The sequence below is a fragment of the Equus caballus genome, chromosome 1 (genome assembly GCF_041296265.1).
Source record: "Equus caballus isolate H_3958 breed thoroughbred chromosome 1, TB-T2T, whole genome shotgun sequence".
In the NCBI taxonomy this organism is placed as follows: domain Eukaryota; kingdom Metazoa; phylum Chordata; class Mammalia; order Perissodactyla; family Equidae; genus Equus; species Equus caballus.
In genome coordinates this window covers 32,746,927-32,766,479 of record NC_091684.1, presented here as the reverse complement: position 1 = coordinate 32,766,479, position 19,553 = coordinate 32,746,927, and the positions used below count along the sequence as shown (strand labels likewise).

General features: G+C 39.8%; 1 protein-coding gene across 10 annotated transcripts in view; it reads right to left on the bottom strand.

Moving 5' to 3' along the window:
* The window catches only part of ARHGAP19 (Rho GTPase activating protein 19), a 59,680-nt gene extending 40,370 nt beyond the window's left edge, over window positions 1-19,310 (bottom strand). For 2 of the 10 annotated variants that reach the window (XM_023641581.2, XM_023641593.2), the window contains exon 1: window positions 19,196-19,310. In XM_023641581.2, the coding sequence (XP_023497349.1) occupies window positions 19,196-19,251 (56 nt within the window). In that variant the 5' untranslated portion in view covers window positions 19,252-19,310. Of the gene's footprint in view, window positions 1-1,824; window positions 1,982-12,644; window positions 12,775-14,630; window positions 15,232-19,195 lie in introns of those variants that run through there. The other 8 variants (XM_070261608.1, XM_070261634.1, XM_070261636.1 and 5 more) reach the window with 8 other exon arrangements.
* Window positions 19,311-19,553: the final 243 nt, after the last annotated feature.

Below are 19,553 nucleotides of genomic sequence, written 5' to 3'. Positions count from 1 at the left end.
TAAGAAATCAAGTAGTTTTGACTTAAATCTTGCTATAGTGATGTAAATATGAAAATCAAAGTATATAAAAATGTTTGCCTAGATGAACAAAACCAGGAGAATTAGTAGTCAGGTATGTAGGCATACAGAGACAGCAAGGGCGCCAGTACTTAAATGCATAGACTAAGCAACTATCCCCAAGAGTAATAGAGGCAAGACCCACCCCTCAAAAAGGATAATTTTTATAACCTACTTATAGTCTGCAATGATTACTTTTGCCACTAGATGGAAATCTACATGTAAGGTGATATGCTTAGTGAAAGAACTGGAAACCGAATCCACAGCTGAAAAATCAATTACAGAAAAATGAAATGCAAGTGATTTTCAGGCATGTGGAACCCATGAATCTGCAAAATTCAAGGCAGTGGGAAAAAAAAACCCTGTATCCTGCAGATGTATCTTTTGGCTGACTACTACCAAAACTGCATACCCACAGAACTAAATGTTTCCTCCCTAGTGAATTGCTTAACTTGATTTGTTCTCCAAGAACCACAATCTTGGCAACATCTATCAAAATATGAGCTATATTTAAAGTTGTCTAAACCTGACTTACCACCGTGAGAGAAGTATGCTCTCTCTTACTACTTTTTCAACCCTCAGGCTCTGAAACCAGGCTTTAAATGTGTCAGTTTATTGGACAGCTGTTAGATAGGAATACATACAAGTATTAAACAAGAGGCTGGTATCCTTCCTTTTTCTACATATCAAACTTATCAAACTTAAACTGGTATCATGAAAGTTATACATAAAGAGAAAGGACAAAACAGGCCTCATGTGCCCAAGCTGGCAGACTTGTTCTTTTTTATACCAGAAACAGTTCAAAGCTAATAAACAATATCACAAGATTTCAGGGAATAATATCCAATTTCTTAGACAAAAATTTTTAAACATTTACTCTAAGGTCTGCCCTTAAGAGTAGCTGTCCAAGGTTTTGTAATATGGACCTCATCTCTAATTTAGCCTCCACTAGTCTGCAAAAATGTATTTGGCCCCTATGTTTGATCTCAACTTGGAACTAATTTCAAACTACTACAGCAACTTGATTTGAATTAAACTGACAAACTATCCATGAAAGAATTTCTGATTGCTTACCTTCTTTCTTAACCTAAACATTTTTAGAAACCTGACCTAAGATTTTGCCCTATTGTATGACAATATAATGTTCTCAGTCAAGAAGGCTAATTATACTTCCTCAAGAGTATCAATAATGCAAACTTACTGACATATATTTACTTGTCAATTTTCATCCTTTTGGGTGTCACAAGAATTGGTATTAATTCTGTTGCTGCCATCTCCCTTTATTTTTCTCTCCCAGGAGGGTATACAATGGGAAGAGAATTTACTAGTATTAGAAAAGATCAAAATTCCCTATTTATTTGGAGAAAGTTCTATAGGATGCTTCTCTGACAATACAATGTCTGTCTTATCTAAAAGCTGTTTACTGCTTAAAAAAATATAGTCAAGGGGGTGGTGATGTCAGCAACATGTCAGAGTGAGCTCACGTTGGACTCTCTCCCCTCCAAATTACAACCAAAAGGAGCAACCGCATTCCAACAAAAAAATCCTAATAGCACAGAAATCATCAGAGACTCACAGCAGCCAAACAATGGAGGGCGGAGAGGCTGGAGCCAACCTCGGAGGAGCTGAACAGGGTAAGAGAGAACTTCGCTCCCTCCCCTAGAGACTGGGATCACTGCTGCGGGTGAGGGAAGGAGTGGGGGAGGGGCCGTGCATACGCAGGATAGTCCAGGACTCCTACCGCCTGTGAAGTGGAAACCCTCTAACCTGGAAAGCTTTCACGTGGGGGAACCCCAGCAAGCCAGGGCCCCAGGAAACCAGAGAGGGAGAGCTGATTTGAATCCAGGTCTGCACACGAGAGAAAGTGCCCCTCTGCCCCCAACCCATGCTGCCTGCCACCATCACGGCTGAAGGCGGAGGGCTCAGAACACACCGCTCTCGAGGCCCATCTAGTGGCAATAGGCTGTAACTGCAACCGAATAATAGCATCGTGCACAAAAACCACTCCTCTACCATCCAGCAATTCATAAAAGCTCCAGACCAGAAGGAAAACAATAAAAACATAGAAGTATGTCCTGAGGACTTGGAAATAGGTAAACTAAGTGAAAATGAATTCAGAATAGTTATCATCAAAAAACTCAATGAGGTAAAGGGAAATATAGGGAAACAAGTCAATGAGTTCTGGAGTTACTTCACAAAAGAGATTGAAACTATAAAGAAGAATCAATCAGAAATACTAGAGATGAAAAATACAACGGATCAGATAAAACAGAATATGGATTCCCTGAATGACCGTGTAGACACCATAGAGGACAAAATTAGCATGATCGAAGATAGACAGGTTGAATGGCTCCAGACAGAGGAAGAAAGAGAACTAAGAATTTAAAAAACTGAAGAAAATCTCCAAGAAATAGCCAACTCAATGAGAAAATGCAACTTAAGAATCATCAGTATTCCTGAGGGTGTGGAAAGGAAGAAGGAGCAGAAAGTGTGCTCAATGAAATAATAGCAGAGAACTTCCCAAATCTAGGGATTGAGAGAGAAACGTGTGTGGAGGAACCTTTCAGATCTCCTAGATTTGTCAATGTAAAAAGACCTACGGCAAGGCATATAGTAGTAAAAATGGCAAAAATTAATGACAAAGAAAGAATACTCAGGGCAACAAGGCAGAAGAAAATAACCTACAAAGGAACCCCTATCAGACTTTCAGCGGATTTCTCTACAGAAACCTTACAAGCTAGAAGAGATTGGAATGACATATTCAAAACTTTAAAGGATAAAAATCTTCAGCCAAGAATACTCTATCCAGCAAAAATATCCTTCAGATATGAGGGAGAAATTAAATCTTTTCCAGACAAACAAAAGCTAAGGGATTTCATAGCCACAAGACCCACCCACCCCACCCCCCACCCCCCCCGACAAGAAATCTTCAAGAAGGCCCTCATACCTGAAAAAAAGAAAGAAAAGGGAGAAAGGGTCACAAAACACAGAGTAGGGAGACAAATAGATAGAATCAGAATAGGATAGCAAATATTCAACTATAGCATTAGGATAAAGGGAAGGAAATCACCAAAGCAAAGACAATCTTATCACTCTAACCACAAACTCACAACACAAGTTGGAATAAGAGATGAAAATAATAATTTAGAAGGGGAGGTGGGAGGGGACTGAATCAGTTTAGGCTAAGGAAGTAAGAGGCCACCAGAAAATGGACTATGTTATGCATGAGATTCTGAATACAAATTTCAGGGTAGCCACTAAACTGAAAAACAGAACAGAGACACAAAACATAAATAAGGAAAAAAGCTAAGAAATCCAGCATAAGAAATTGCAGAAGTCAATGGGTAGGCTAAAACACACAGGACGAGAAACAAAGGAAATGCAGGAAAACCGGAAAACAAGCGACAGAATTATAGCATTAAGCCCTCATGCATCAATAATCACCCTCAAGGTAAACGGATTGAACTCTCCAATAAAAAGACACAGTGGCAAGACAGATTAAAGAGCAAGATCCAACAATCTGTTGTCTCCAGTAAACACACCTCAGCTCCAAAGACAAACACAGGCTCAGAGTGAAGGGGTGGAAAACAATACTCCAAGCTAATAGCAAACAAAAGAAAGCAGGTGTCACAATACTTATATCAGACAAAACAGACTTCAAGATAAGGCAGGTAAAGAGAGACACAGAGGGACATTATATAATGATCAAAGGGACACTTCATCAAGGAGAAATAATGCTTATAAATGTCTATGCACCCAACACAGGAGCACCAAAGTTCATAAAGCAACTGTTAACAAACCTAAAAGAAGATATCAAAAATCACACAATAATAGTAGGCGACCTCAACACCCAACTCACATCAATGGACAAATCATCCAGACAGAAAATCAACAAGGAAACAGTGGAGCTAAACAAAAAGCTAAAACAGTTGGACTTAATAGACATATATAGAACACTTCATCCAAAACCAACAGAATACACATTCTTCTCAAGCACGCATGGAAAATTCTCAAGGATAGACCATATGTTGGGAAATAAGGCAAGCCTCAACAAATTTAAAAAAACTGAAGTAATAACAGGCATCTTCTCCGATCATAATGCTATACAGCTAGAAATTAATTACAAGAAAAAAGCTGAGAAAGGCACAAAGATGTGGAGACTAAACAATATGCTATTGAACAAGCAATGGGTCATTGAAGAAATTAAAGAAGAAATCAAAAAATACCTGGAGACAAATGAAAATGATAACATGCCATACCAACTCATATGGGATACAGCAAAAGCTGTATTAAGAGGGAAATTCATCACAATACAGGCACATCTTAACAAACAAGAAAAATCCCAAATAAGCAATCTTAAACTACACCTAACTGAATTAGAGAAAGAAGAACAAACAAAGCCTAAAGTCACCAGGAGAGAAATAATAAAAATCAGAGCAGGAATAAATGTGATTGAAACAAAAAAAAGCAGTAGAAAGGATCAATGAAACAGAGCTGGTTTTTTAAGAAGATACACAAAACTGACAAACCCCTAGCCAGACTTATGAAGAAAAAAAGAGAGAAAGTGCAAATAAACAAAATCAGAAATGAAAAAGGAGAAATAACAACAGACTCTGCAGAAATACAACGGATTATATGAGAATACTATGAAAAACCATATGCCAACAAAATGGATAACCTAGACTAAATGGATCAATTCTTAGACTCCTACAATCTCCCAAAGCTTAGTCAAGAAAAAGCAGACAATTTGAACAGACCAATCACAAGGAAAGAGATTGAAACAGCCATCAAAAGCATCCCAAAGAATAAAACCCCAGGACCAGATGGCTTTCCTGGGGAATTCTACCAAACTTTCAGAAAGGATTTAATACCTATCCTTTCCAAGCTATTCCAAAAAATTAGGGAGGATGGAACACTTCCTAACACATTCTACGAGGCCAACATCACTCTGATACCAAAGCCTGACAAGGACAGCACGAAAAAGGAGAACTACAGGCCAATATCGCTGATAAACATAGATGCAAAAATTCTCAACAAAATTTTGGCAACCAGAATTCAGCAATTCATCAAAAGGATCATACACCATGATCAGGTGGGATTCATACCAGGGGCACAGGGATGGTTCAACATCCACAAATCAATCAACATGATACACCACATCAACAAATTGAGGAATAAAAACCACATGATAATCTCAATAGATGCAGAGAAAGCATTTGACAAGATCCAACAGCCATTTATGATAAAAACTCTGAACAAAATGGGGATAGAAGGGAACTACCACAACATAATAAAGGCCATATACGACAAACCCATAGCCAACATCATACTCAATGGGCAAAAACTGAGTGCCATCCCCCTGAAAACAGGAACGAGACAAGGATGCCCTCTATCACCACTCTTATTTAACATAGTACTGGAGATTTTGGCCAGAGCAATTAGGCCAGAAAAAGGAATAAAAGGAATCCAAATAGGGAGGGAAGAAGTGAAACTCTCGCTGTTTGCAGACGACATGATCTTATATATAGAAAACCCCAAAGAATCCATTGGAAAACTTTTAGAAATAATCAACAACTACTGCAAAGTTGCAGGGTATAAAATCAATTTACATAAATCAGTAGCATTTCTATACTCTAATAATGAACTAACAGAAAAAGAACTCAAGAACACAATACCATTCACAATTGCAACAAAAAGAATAAAATACCTGGGGGTGAATTTAACTAAGGAAGTGAAAGACCTATACAACAAAAACTACAAGGCTTTTCTGAAAGAAATGGATGACAACATAAAGAGATGGAAAGACATTCCAGGTACATGGATTGGAAGAATAAACATAGTTAAAATGTCCATTCTACCTAAAGGAATCTACAGATTCAACAGAATCCCAATCAGAATCCCAATAACATTCTTTACAGAAATAGAACAAAGAATCCTAAAATTCATATGGGGCAACAAAAGACCAATAACATTCTTTACAGAAATAGAACAAAGAATCCTAAACTTCATATGGGGCAACAAAAGACCCCGAATTGCTAAAGCAATCCTGAGAAAAAAGAACAAAGCTGGAGGCATCACAACCCCTGACTTCAAAACATACTACAAAGCTACAGTAATCAAAACAGCATGGTACTGGTACAAAAACAGGTGCACAGATCAATGGAACAGAATTGAAAGCCCAGAAATAAAACCACACATCTATGGACAGCTTATCTTCAACAAAGGAGCTGAGGGCCTACAATGGAGAAAAGAAAGTCTTTTCAACAAATGGTGCTGGGAAAACTGGAAAATTCCTCATATGAGTGGAGGAAACTGAAATTGACCATTCTTTCTCACCATTCACCAAAATAAACTCAAAATGGATCAAAGACCTAAAGGTAAGACCTGAAACCATAAGGCTTCTAGAAGAACACGTAGGCAGTACACTCTTTGACATCAATATTAAAAGGATCTTTTCGGACACCATATCTTCTCAGACAAGGGAAACAATAGTAAGAATAAACAAATGGGACTTCATCATACTAAAGAGCTTCTTCAAGGCAAAGGAAAACAGGATTGAAACAAAAAAAAACCCCACTAACTGGGAAAAAATATTTGCAAGTCATACATCTGACAAAGGGTTAATATATATAATATATAAAGAACTCATACAACTCAACAACAAAAACTCAAACAACCTGATCAAAAAACGAGCAGGAGACATGAACAGACATTTCTCCAAAGAAGATATACGGATGGCCAATAGGCACATGAAAAGATGTTCATCATCGCTGATCACCAGGGACACGCAAATCAAAACTACACTAAGATATCACCTTACACTCTTTAGAATGACAAAAATAACCAAAACAGAAAGTAACAAATGTTGGAGAGGTTGTGGAGAAAAGGGAACCCTCATACACTGCTGGTGGGAATGCAAACTGGTGCAACCACTATGGAAAACAGTGTGGAGATTCCTCAAAAAATTAAAAATAGAAATACCATATGATCCAGCTATCCCACTACTGGGTATCTACCCAAAGAACTCGAAGTCAGCAATTCCAAAAGTCCCATGCACCCCAACATTCACTGCAGCATTATTTACAATAGCCAAGATGTGGAAGCAACCTAAGAGCCCATCAACTGATGATTGGATAAAGAAGATGTGGTATATATATATACAATGGAATACCACTCAGCTGTAAAAAAGAACAAAATTGTCCCATTTGCAACAACGTGGATGGACCTTGAAGGAATTATGTTAAGTGAAATAAGCCAGATAGAGAAGGACAATCTCTGTATGACTCCACTCATATGAGGAATTTAAAAATGTAGATAAAGAGAACAGATTAGTGGCTACCAGGGGAAAGGTGGGGGGTGGGCACAAAGGGTGAAGGGGTGCACCTACAACAGGACTGACAAACAATAATGTGCAACTGAAACTTCACAAGATTGTAACCTATCATTAACTCAATAAAAATTAAATTTAAAAAAAAATATATATATATATATAGTCAAGGGGCCGGCCCAGTGGCGCAGCGGTTAAGTTCGTATGTTCTGCTTTGCGGCCCAGGGTTTGCCAGTTTGGATCCTCGGTGTGGATGTGGCACCGCTTGTCGAGCCACACAGTGGCAGGCATCCCACGTAGAAAGTAGAGGAAGATAGGCACAGATGTTAGCTCAGGGCCAGTCTTCCTCAGCAAAAAAGAGGAGGAGTGGCAGCAGACGTTAACTCAGGGCTAATCTTCCCCCCCCAAAAAAATATATATATAGTCAAATCTTCAGGAGACTCTCTTTTTCTATAGACTTTAAATGCCACGAGCCTCAGGCAATTAAAACACAAAGTACTTCTATGTATGATCAGATTAGGTTCCAAAAGACTACTTCTAAATCCATTTGTTCCAAAGTCCAGAGTGATACTAACCAAGACATAGCGAATGCTTTTGCTCTGGCACGTGACTTGTTCACATCTACACAAGTTCACATATAGAAAATTCTTAAGAAAAGAACTTCTATACCTTAGTCAATATTCTATGAACCTAATCATAAGTCTTCATCAACTAGCATAAGAAGGTGAATTGCTTTTCTAAGACACATGGTAGCCAAACAAGAAATCACAGGCTCTCAGGTGTCATTTAAAATCAAACTAACCACGATCTACTGAGTGCTTCGTAATTTAAAAAATTCTAAGGTATAGGGACAAGAAACTAAGGTAAGTCTCCAGCCTCCAGAAGCTTAAAATTCATTAAGCACTACAAGATTTTATTTATTTATTTTTCCACCACCTCTATTTTCAAAAATACAAGTAGCCAATTCTGGTGCAATTAGCACACGGGCACCTAGGAGGCCCAATGAGATGACTTTGAAAAGTAGGTTGCAGACAGTTTTTGTTTTATTTCATTTGCATACACATGCTAGACTTTTAAGAGTCACTATTTTAAAGAGATCTTTGAGCATTTGCTAAAACTCCTTTGAAACTGGAAGCAATTATGAGACTTTTTTCACTGTAGTAAATCGCAAGCAACCTCCACTTTGGGGAAACACAATACACTTTCCCACTCACAGTCTAAATGACACCAACTGTTGAGATGATGTGATACTGAAAAGATGACATTGTAATATACGTGATTTTATGGTGCATGAAGTATATAATATTTTGAAATGAAGTTTTCAAAAATTTAAATATTCCAATTTCTTTTCAACACTTTTATTTCTCAACACCTAAGAAGAATCTATTGTGCCGGTTAAAGTCTTTCCGCTTTAATAAAATTTAGGCTTTAACCTCTGTACAATCTTAATGCATCTACCCAATATTCAAATTTTCAATGAACATTATTAACACAATGATGTAAGTGTATGTTTCATACTGGTGGACTTATTTTTAATATTTAAGAGCCACATTTATTTGATAAAAAACACAGATTGTGGGGCCAGCCCGGTGGCTTAGTGGTTAAGTTTGTGCATTCCGCTGCGTTGGCCCAGGGTTTCGTCGGTTTGGATCCTGGGTGCCAACATGGCACCACTCGTCAGGCCAGGCTGAGGCAGCGTCTCACACGCTACAACTGGAAGGACCTGCAACTAAGATATACAACTATGTGCTGGGGGAATTTGGGAAGACAAGGCAGGCAAAAAAAAAAAGATTGGCAACAGTTGTTAGCTCAGATGCTAATCTTTAAAACAAGAAAAAAAAAAGATTGAGAAATGACTGATTTCTTGCTTAGGGTCATCCCAACAACTGAATCTGAGTGAACAGCAGAACTAACTGACTGAGAGAGCTTGGTGACAAGGACAGCTGCCACACAAAGACCCTCCCAAAGAAAAAAGAATAAAGCAGACCTTGTTACTTGAGTGAAAAAACTATGATTGCAACCAACGGAGGGATTGTAGGGATTCCAAAATTGAGAAAGCTGATAAATAGACTTAAGTATACAAAAGCTAGCCATACTTCAAAGGGCTGTTTAAAGCGCACATAGTGATCTCCCATTAAAGTATAAAGGACTTTCTTGGATAGCAGAAAATATTTAATGATAATGTCAATATAATGTTACTAAATAATATTGCTGTATACTTTCTTGATTTCTGATCTCCCCTTAATTCTTAGTTTCCTGCTATTTGGTAAGTTTTTCTTTATTTTCCTTGTTACTACTTACTTCATTTTATTTTTATAATTCTGTTCAGCATGAAATTAAAACAAGTGAACTTTTTCATTATATAATCCCAATGTCATTCTTTAGTTATAGTTTCTAAATTAATGAGGTTTCCCCCTCCCCAAAGGTATAATTAAAACATATATAGCAAAAGTAGCTGTCATTATAGTGGCATGCAATTACAAATTTAATATTAAGAACTATGTGATTTCTACATTTCATTCATGAATTCTTTTTTTCTTTTTATTGATACTGTTAGAACCCAGCTGAGACACCCTTATCTCTAATCAGATGACATTATTTTAAAGCATGTCAAACAAGGTTTTATTTCTTCATTACAACACATTTCAGAAACTTGGACAAAGATCAACCAAAACGTTTTAATTTTCTATGGTGAAAAATGAAAAGAAAAAAAAAGTGGGATCATATAATTAGGACTATTTTTGAAGTGGATGTAACTTCATATGGTACGTTGGACAACATTTTCCATTAAATTGAAGGAAAGTTTATCTGTTATAGATTGGCTCAGATCATTATTATATCTTCTGTAATCTTACTGAGTCCCAAGAAATTAGTTTTATGCTATGTAATTCACTCTGGCCAGTAAGCAAAAGAAATAAAGCCCAAAGTTAATTAAATTTATTTGAAACTGATCTGTATGCCTTTAAAGGAAGCATGTCATGTTCACATTTGTGAATATAAACAATATTTTAATTGTGTATTAATTTTTCAAAAGCTCAACGGTTAATACTACACCATAACTAAACTCAGCTGGCAGGAGACTGAATTTTTCTGTGGTTGTAACTGTTTCATTCCTGCAGTAACAAAAAACTGGTGTCTAGCTTTCAGGTAATAGTTCAGCTTGACAAATCACGTCTATTTAATTTGGTAACCAATATTGTTATTTATTATGTTTTCATCTTATTATCTTAAAAGCTAAGGTTTTATACAGTGCTACAGGTATGAATTTGATACTAACACATTTCCCATTATAAAATGCACTGTCATTGAACCACTCTATATTTGAATATTTATAACATAGATCACAAACCTGTGAGCATCTGACACAATTATTCTTTTTTTCGCCCACTGCATCTCTTCTTTTTTTTCCTTTTCCCCAAAGCCCCCCAGTACATAGTTGTATATTCTAGCTGTGAGTGCCTCTGGTTGTGCTATGTGGGACACCGCCCCAGCATGGCTTGATGAGCGGTGCCATGTCCTCACCTGGAATCTAAACTGGCGAAACCCTGGGCCACCAAAGCAGAGCGCACAAACTTAACCACTCAGCCACGGCGCCAGCCTCTAGTTCTATTCTTAATTACAGAAAAGAACACGGTTTTCCTACAAGCTTTTTAAGTAGTTGCTAAAGACCATAACACAAAAGATGATGCAAGATCATTAACTGCCATGTGCAGGTACAGACAATAAAAGCTCTGAGAAATCAGAAGTAGAAGAGAAACTCTCACCCATATACAAGAGTTGAGATTTGAGGTAGGCCTTAAAGACAAGCAGGGTTTGGACAGTGAAAAAGAAAAGAAGATAAGTAGTTCTTAAATAAGGGGGCTTTTCTTGTTTGGTTGGTTTTTTAGGAAACATAAAATGTTTTCTCTACACATTAGAGGCAAGCCCTTTTCAAAACATAACCTTAAACAAAGGGGGGTGTACCGGGGAGTCAGGAGACAGTGTAGCAGACACCTGGTGTTTGTTCTACCCAAATCTGTTTTCCTCCTTTCTCTGGTAATAGCAGCCCTATTTTCTTTGGGGCAAGAACCTCTTCCCATCTTTTAACCTATATGGTTTGGTGGGTTAACCCTACTCCCTGGACACCAAGCGCGAGCATATGACCCAGGATTAATATTGAAACATTCTATCCCCACTGCTTCAGGCAAAGGGTCCCAAATCAAACCAGGACAAAAAGTCTCAATTCAAGATTCTTGCTAGATGCTAAGATTGCTAAATGGATGGACTGTAAGACTGAAGCTGCTGGTAGTCCATCACTGCCACCTTTGTGAAGCACCTGCCTTCTTATGAAGCAAATACAGAGGAAATCAGGTCTGAGAGAGCCACAGGCAGATGCCTAGTGACGCTGTTTGAGATCTGCGATTTTCAAAACAGATTAAGCCATGCGTATCTCTCCCTGGATTTCCCAGTTTCTTGAGCCCATCAATAACATCTCTTTTTGCTTAAGCCAGTTCAAGTTTCTGTCACATATAACTGAAAGAATCCTAACAAATATAAATGTGTAAAACTGTCCGCCTCTGGCATGGATCTGAGCCCTCCCTTCCCTACCCACACCTTCAGAGGACAGAGCGGTCACCTCGGGTGTTCTTCCTCCCGACCTCCTTCTTGGGACGTCTGTTCTCCAGGATCACTTCTCGCTAGCTCGTCATCACACTGCCTCCAAAGCCTACCCCTGCAGCTGTGGCTCACAGCCTCTACTAGAAAGTCACCCTCTCTTCTCCATATTTTTCTTTTTTTAATTTTTGTCTTCTCTCTCGTGCATCTCCCTTCCATACCATTTTTCCCATGCTTCTTAGTTTTTCATAAGCCAGCCTTGGTTTTTCTTACAAATGCGAACTTCTGTTCAGCCAAATGCACCAGTCACAGCACACAGAATGCAGACTTTGGTTCTTCAGCTCAGCTCATTTCAGCCGTTTCCATTGTTCCATATTATTCAAAGATTCTTTAAAAAAAAAATTTTAACTTCCAAGCTTAACGCTGTGTTATACCAAATAACTGATGCTGCTATTAAATCTAAATTCAAGATAAGAGGGTATTATCCTAACTGATAATTATAACCGGAAACTATCCTTTTTCAAAAGATTCATGTGCAATATCCTAGAATAAGACCAAAAAGTATTACTGTATATTAGACCTTGGCAGAAGTGTAATTACTCTTTTTAAATTACATATATTTCAAGATTACAAATACAAATTTCTAAAAGCTCATATAATTACATACCATGTAAAAAGATAGAGAAATATGGTGCCAACCGGTGGCATAGTGGTTAAGTTCAGTGCGCTCCACTTCGGCAGCCCGGGTTTGTGGGTTCAGATCCAGGGTACAGACCTACACCACTCATCAAGCAATGCTGTGGCGGCATCCCACATACAAAATAGAGGAAGAAGATGGGCACAGATGTTAGCTCAGCAACAATCTTCCTCAAGCAAAAAGAGGAAGATCGGCAACAAGTATTAGCTCAGGGCCAATCTTCCTCACCAAAAAAAAAAAAAAAGAGAGAGAGAGAAAGAAATGTGAAAGTAGCTTGCTCAAAGACAGGTACTGCTTGAATTGAGGGGAAAGTATCAATAAACTATATACCCTCTGGGAGCTTTGCAAGTGTGAAACTATAAAGATCAATAAGGTAACACTATATACCTTAAATACCAGCATGTCTCAAAAAAAAAATAAAATACAGATAAACAATAGTTATTAAGCAAAATTTAACAGTTTTGCTTCAGATTCTTCATTCCAGGAAACTGTCATTCCATTTGGAATGCATATAGACTTTTACAAGCTTACACACAAATAAGTGTGTCAGTGCAAATTTAACCACCAATCACTTTCTGGTACTCTCTGATTTGTTTCTGTCCATCCTCATTTATCCAGATTCTACAGACCACCTCATATTTTTCTACAGAATAGATTTAGGAAGTGCTGACGCAAGGGAAGCACAGGACTTGGAGATAAGATGATTCTCCACATGTGCCAGTTATCAATTTATTGCCTCTCGCTCATCATTCGTCTACTCTGCAAAAATGGAGCCGGAGCCTTTAAATATATCTCCTTTTCCAGCTGGCCCGATGTTCAGCATTATTAACAAAGAACACTGGAAGGACTGCAGGAGGAAGGGCTCCGGTTCCAGGTGCTCCTCTAGGCAAGCTCCTGCAGCCTGCACAGCTTCTCCAACACGCAGCGCCAGCAGCAAGGCAGCTTCTCCAAGGATAGGCTCCTGCAGTATACGGCAGTTAGCAGCACCCACAAGCCAGGAGCTTCCCCTCAGGGCACCTCCCTAGGAACAGCTTTCTCCAGTACGCAAAAAGGTGGATTTCTAGTAGGTTCCAGAAGGTGAATTTCCAACAAGTTCCTCCACAGCAACTTCTCTGCCGTTCAGTGAGCCATGGCCACGCCTTCTCCAACAAGGTCTGGATCTCTGCCCTAGGGACCTCTTCCTCACACGTTCTATCTCACCCCTACAGATTACAGTGGAGTCTTTTTTATTTTTTCAGCTTTATCAAGGTATAATTGGCAAATAAAATTGTAAGATAAGTGTACAACGTGATGATTTGATATATATATATATACACACTGTACAACTGATTCTAACATCTACTATTTGTACATTCTCTAGAGATCTCTTTAGTTCTCACTAGCCAATCCCTCGTTACTTCAAACCCCTGTATAGTTAAGAACCCTTTATATTAAACATTCTTTGTTCAAATTACTGTATAGTTTCTGTGTCCTAGTGAACCCTGATTTATCAGAGAAAACTAGCAAAACATCAGCACAAAATAGACGGGCTCTGACATTTCCAGAGATAACCCATCCTGAAAGACAGTTAATTAATGTATAGTTAAGAGGGTTCACTCAAGGGTGAACTAAAAAAGATACCAGAGGGTATCTTCAGGAAAAAAGTGCTGATTAAAAACAAACAAACAATAATCTACTCAACTGTAATGTGTCTCTCTCAAGGATAAAATGGGGCAAGCTGACATACATACCTGGTATATTCTTCAAGCAAATTACCAAATCTGAATTTATCAATTGGCTTCTTATGAGCCCAAACGGAGTCCGTGCCCCCAAACCTACCTAATGTGTAAAAAAGTTTCTGGACTTGCAATAACAACAAAGAAAAACTGACATTCCCTGAGGACCTTCCACACAACCAACCAGCAACTTCCTTCTTTACAACCTAAGGTTAGAGGCAAAGAAAGGCAAGTCACTTACCAGTTTATACAGATTAATTTTAAAATTCTATTTTCTTCTTCCCCTCTCCTTCCACCAAGACTGGACTCATCCACAAATATAATCATCAAACTCTCTAAGCCAAATAATTGGTAAAAATGTAAAATAAAAAAATCCAGATTCAAGAAACACCCTTGAAAAATCTACTCGTTACCCTTCAAGCAGAATTTGACAGCACGAAGACAAACCTGGATTCAGATATTTAAACCGTGTTTTCCCACTTGTGCATGAAAGAGCAGACAAGACTTCCTAAGATCAATAAAGTTTCCATCTATCACTCTTCTTGAAGGGCCACACTGCGGTCTTATTAAAAAAAGAATAATAGAACAAAAAAAGCCTCAGGAAGTCTTGTTTTAATCACCAATATCCCACATTCTAAGGTGTCTGTAAATTAGCAGGATACAGGACTGCTTCCCCATCTTCAGGCACCTTCCTTATTCTCCAAAAACATTTCCAAAATGGGATGTAAGCAGTCTGTTCCGAAGCTCCCCGCTGTTCCTAAGTTCCGGGCGCAGGCCCGGCCCCACAGCGTGGACACTGCTGGCATATTAACTGTCACCAGCTTTTCAGAAGTGCTACCACTACCACGGCCTGCTCTGCCTGCCTCCGCCCCTTTATGAGCCCATCTGCTTTTTCTGGTTCACAGCAGGTTTTTTTCCAGGGAATATTGAGGTTAAAAAGCCTGTGACTCTGTTATCCATTTCCCCTCTTCATCTAATAGTAGTCAGCACTTCGTTTTTATGTCTCTTCCCAATTCAACAAGTACTGAGCTGTACTTCCCTCCTGCCAATCATGTGGGGAGGTGGCTCTACTTCCTTTCCTGCATTTGCTTTTTCTCTCAAGAGTCACTCTTATTTTTATACTACTATTGGTAGAGTGGCTAGCTCCTACTAATGGATTCTCCTCTAGAACTGTCCACTTAAGAGTAACTTGAAGGTATCACAAGAGAAATGAGATAAATTTTAAAGCATCAGTCTACTCGATAAAGGCCAGAAATAGAGGGGAAAGGGTGTTTACCATCAACAGGTCAAAACACAACCTGAGAATTCCTTTCAGGCAGAGCAATTTTCTTCTTATTCGATTCTTGGATTAAAACAATTTAAAGCATTTCTAATTATTAGGAGCAGGCTTAAAATAATGAAGAAGAAAAAGAAAGCTAGGCAGTTCCAAACAGATGATCACATATTCTCCATTCAAACATAAATATGTATTGATCTGTGCAAATCAGACAATTCTTGCCTCTTCTTTATGGAATACAAGGGGCCATACCACCAACAGAACATTAGAAAGGTTAACATGTGCAAGGCAAAAAAGAATCTGGAGGCCAGCCCAGTGGTGTACTGCTTAAAATCACTCATTCCACTTCAGTGGCCCGGGGTTCACCAGTTCAGATACCGGGTGTGGACCTATACACTGCTCATCAAGCCATGCTGTCGCAGGCCTCCCACATATAAAGTAGAGGAAGGTGGGCATGGATGTTAGCTCAGGGCCAATCTTCCCCACTCCGCCAAAAAAAAAAAAGAATCTTTATTCTGTTTATCACCACAAGGCAATGTATGTCTTAGAAATGACAAAGACCTTCATTCCTTATTGACCACCTACACAAAGCTAAGCATCAGGAATATGTAATACTAAAAACATACACCTATCCTGCCCTCAACAAGCCTTACAGCAACCCGACTGCTGTTACAATACAGAATTGATGAAACAGGTCCAGGTTCAGACAAGATTCTGTGAATACCTGTTGATTATGTAACTAACACTATCACCCAAAATTTAAATTCAATTGGCAACATTCCTTGAAGGAATTCAGCCTACTCCCGCCTCCCGCCACAGAACAGTATTTTGGTTTCAAGTTTTCATCACAATTCAAGATTTGAGAGCAGGATGAGGGATGAGCTGATCAAATTTATCATCTACAGTTTCTGGGCAAAAATGGTCAACCCATTCACAGGCAGCTCTAAGAGTGGAAAACTCTTCCCTATAAAATACTAAATAACACATTCAACCACAGCCATCTCGGCTAGGGAAGGAGTCTGGCGTCTGCTCATAAACCCAGCTTCCCAAGACTTGGAATCTCCTAGTCAGTACAAACGGCACCAGGAGACACGAAACTGAAGTGTTTTACTGGTTTACTGAGGCAGTGTAAATAAGCTCACTCTACTAAATTCTAATGTACATATGGGATCAATCCAGACAACTATGGTCTCAAGGCTGGGGCAGGCCCACCTGGAAATTCTTTCTGGGAATTGCTAAATTTCGGTGTGCCTGCTTAGGAGAACGATCTGTAGAAACCATGTAACGATTTCCTACACTGTAGATTCTTCTGACATGTTCTTTAGTTGTTCTACTAGGAAAAAGAAAATCTATCATGTACTGAGTGGTTATTATCTGCTAGTCTCAATGCTAAGAGCTTTAAAAGGACTGTCCAATTTAACCCTGACATTCTCTGGAATAGACATCATGTCCACTCACTGAGGAAGAAACCGAAGCTGAGAGAGGTTTAAAAATTGGCCCGAGGATTTTTACTTTTTGGTGCAATTGAAAATGGGATTATGGGGCCAGCCTGATGGCCAAGTGGTTAAGTTCGTGCTCTCTGCTTCAGTGAACCAGGGTTTCGCCAGTTCTGATCCTGGGCGCGGACATGGCACCACTCATCCGGCCATGCTGAGGCAGCGTCCCACATGCCACGACTAGAAGGACATACAACCCAAATATACAACTATGTGCTGGGGGGAATTTGGGGAAAAAAAGCGATTAAAAAAAATAATAAAATGAGATTGTTTTCCTAGTTTTCTTTCCAGATAGTTCATTGTTAGCATATAGAAATGCAACTGATTTTTATATGTTGATTCTGTATCCTGCAACTTTGCTAAATTTGTTCATTAGCTCTAACAGTTTTTTTGTTAGAGTCTTTAAGGTTTTCTAGATATAAGATCATGCTGTCTGCAAACAGGGACAATTTTACTACTTCTTTTCCTATTTAGATGCCTTTAATTTCCTTTTCTTGCCTCACTGTCCTGGCTAGGACTTCCAGCACTATGTTGAACAGACGTGGCAAGAGGCATCTTTGCCTTGTTCCTGATCACAATGAGATGTCACCTCCCACCTGTCAGGGTGGCTATTACCAAAACAACAAGAGACAACAAGTGTTGGTAAGGATGTGGAGAAATTGGTACCTTTGTGCACTGCTGGTGGGAATGCAAAATGGTGCAGTTGCTATGGAAAACAGTAGGGAGGTTCCTCAAAAAATTAAAAATAGAACTACCATATGGTCCAGCAATCCCACTTCTGGGTGTTTATCCAAAAGTATTGAAATCAGGATCCCAAAGAGATATTAGCACTCCCACATTCTTCACAGAGGCACGATTACCAATAGCCAAAGGGTCAGCCTGGTGGCATAGTGGTAAAGTTTGTGCACTCCACTTTGGTGGCCAAGGGTTGGCAGTCAGGATCCCCAGCACAAACCGACACACCGCTCATCAAGCCATGCTGTGGTGGCATCCCACATGCAAAACAGAGGAAGACTGGCACAAATGTTAGCTCAGCGACAATCTTCCTCAAGCAAAAAAGAAAAAAAAGAGGAAGATTGCCACAGGTGTTAAGCTCACCGCCAATTTTCCGCATAAAAAAAAAAACAAACAAAAGAAAAATAGCCAAGATGCGAAAACAACCTAAATGTCCATGGGCATATGATAGATAAGCAAAAGATGGTATATACATTGCATGGAGTATTATTCAGCCTTAAAAAGGAAATTCTGACAAATGCTCCACCATGGATGAACCGTGAGGACATTATGCAGAGTGAAATAAGCCAGTTACAGAAGGACAAACACTGCATGATTCCACTTACATGAAGCGTCTCAAACAAACTCACAGAAATGAAGAGTGAATGTGCTGCCTGGGGGCAGGCGGCATGGGGAGCTGCTAACTAACTAACTAACTAACTAACTAAAGTTTCAGTTAAGGAGATAAGCCCTTGCGATCTGCGGTACAACACTGTACCTACAGTCAACAATGCTACATCGTACACTCAAAAATTTGGAGCGTAGATCTCACGTTAAGTATTCTTACCACCAAAAATAAATTTTTTAAAAAATATTAGCCCAAAGACTCAAACCCACTTCTAAGTGACGCTCAAATCCTTGCTCCGACTTAACCACATAAACTGCCCCGGAGCCGATTAAAAGGTCCTGACAGCAGCGTTCTCCCTCAGCTGTGTGTCGCTGGGGAATTCGCTTAACGGCTCTGGACTTGAGTTTCCTCACCATGAAAGTGAGTCTCGGCACAAAGGCAAGCAGCGCTGCCACCGCCGAGGGTCAGTTTGCAGCCCACGCCGCAGACGGCCCTCCCACTGGCATCGGCTGGAGCGAGCGCAGCCCAGCGACCCTGCGGACCGCCGCGCCCGAGCTCCCGCAGGCTGCGCAACGCCGTGGAAGGAAGCGACAGAGCCCAGCCCCGCTGAGTCACCGACCCGGGAGAAAGGCATCAGTGTGACCAGCCCTCGGCCTCGTTTCCTAGGCAGCTGGACCAAGAACTCGGCTCACCTCCGGCCGGATTCCCGGGCTGGCACCTCCCCTTCACTCTGCGCCTCAGTCGCCATCTTAGTCAGCAAACTTCTTTCACCGCCCCCCTTCAGGCCCCGCCCCCACGCCTTTGGATTGGCCAAGGTATTTCCCGTTCTTCCATGCGATTGGACAGCTTGACTGCCCCGCCCAAACCCGAACAGTTTCATGATCTTATTGGTCTATTCAAATAACTAACCGTCATTGGTGACCACAGACCTAGCGGAAAAGAAAAGTGGCGGGGCGGGGCGAGAGACCCAGCCCCGAGGCCTGCCGGGAGTTGTAGTTTCTCATTTTGGTTAACCTTTCGGATTCCACGGACTTTGAGGTTCAAGTCAGA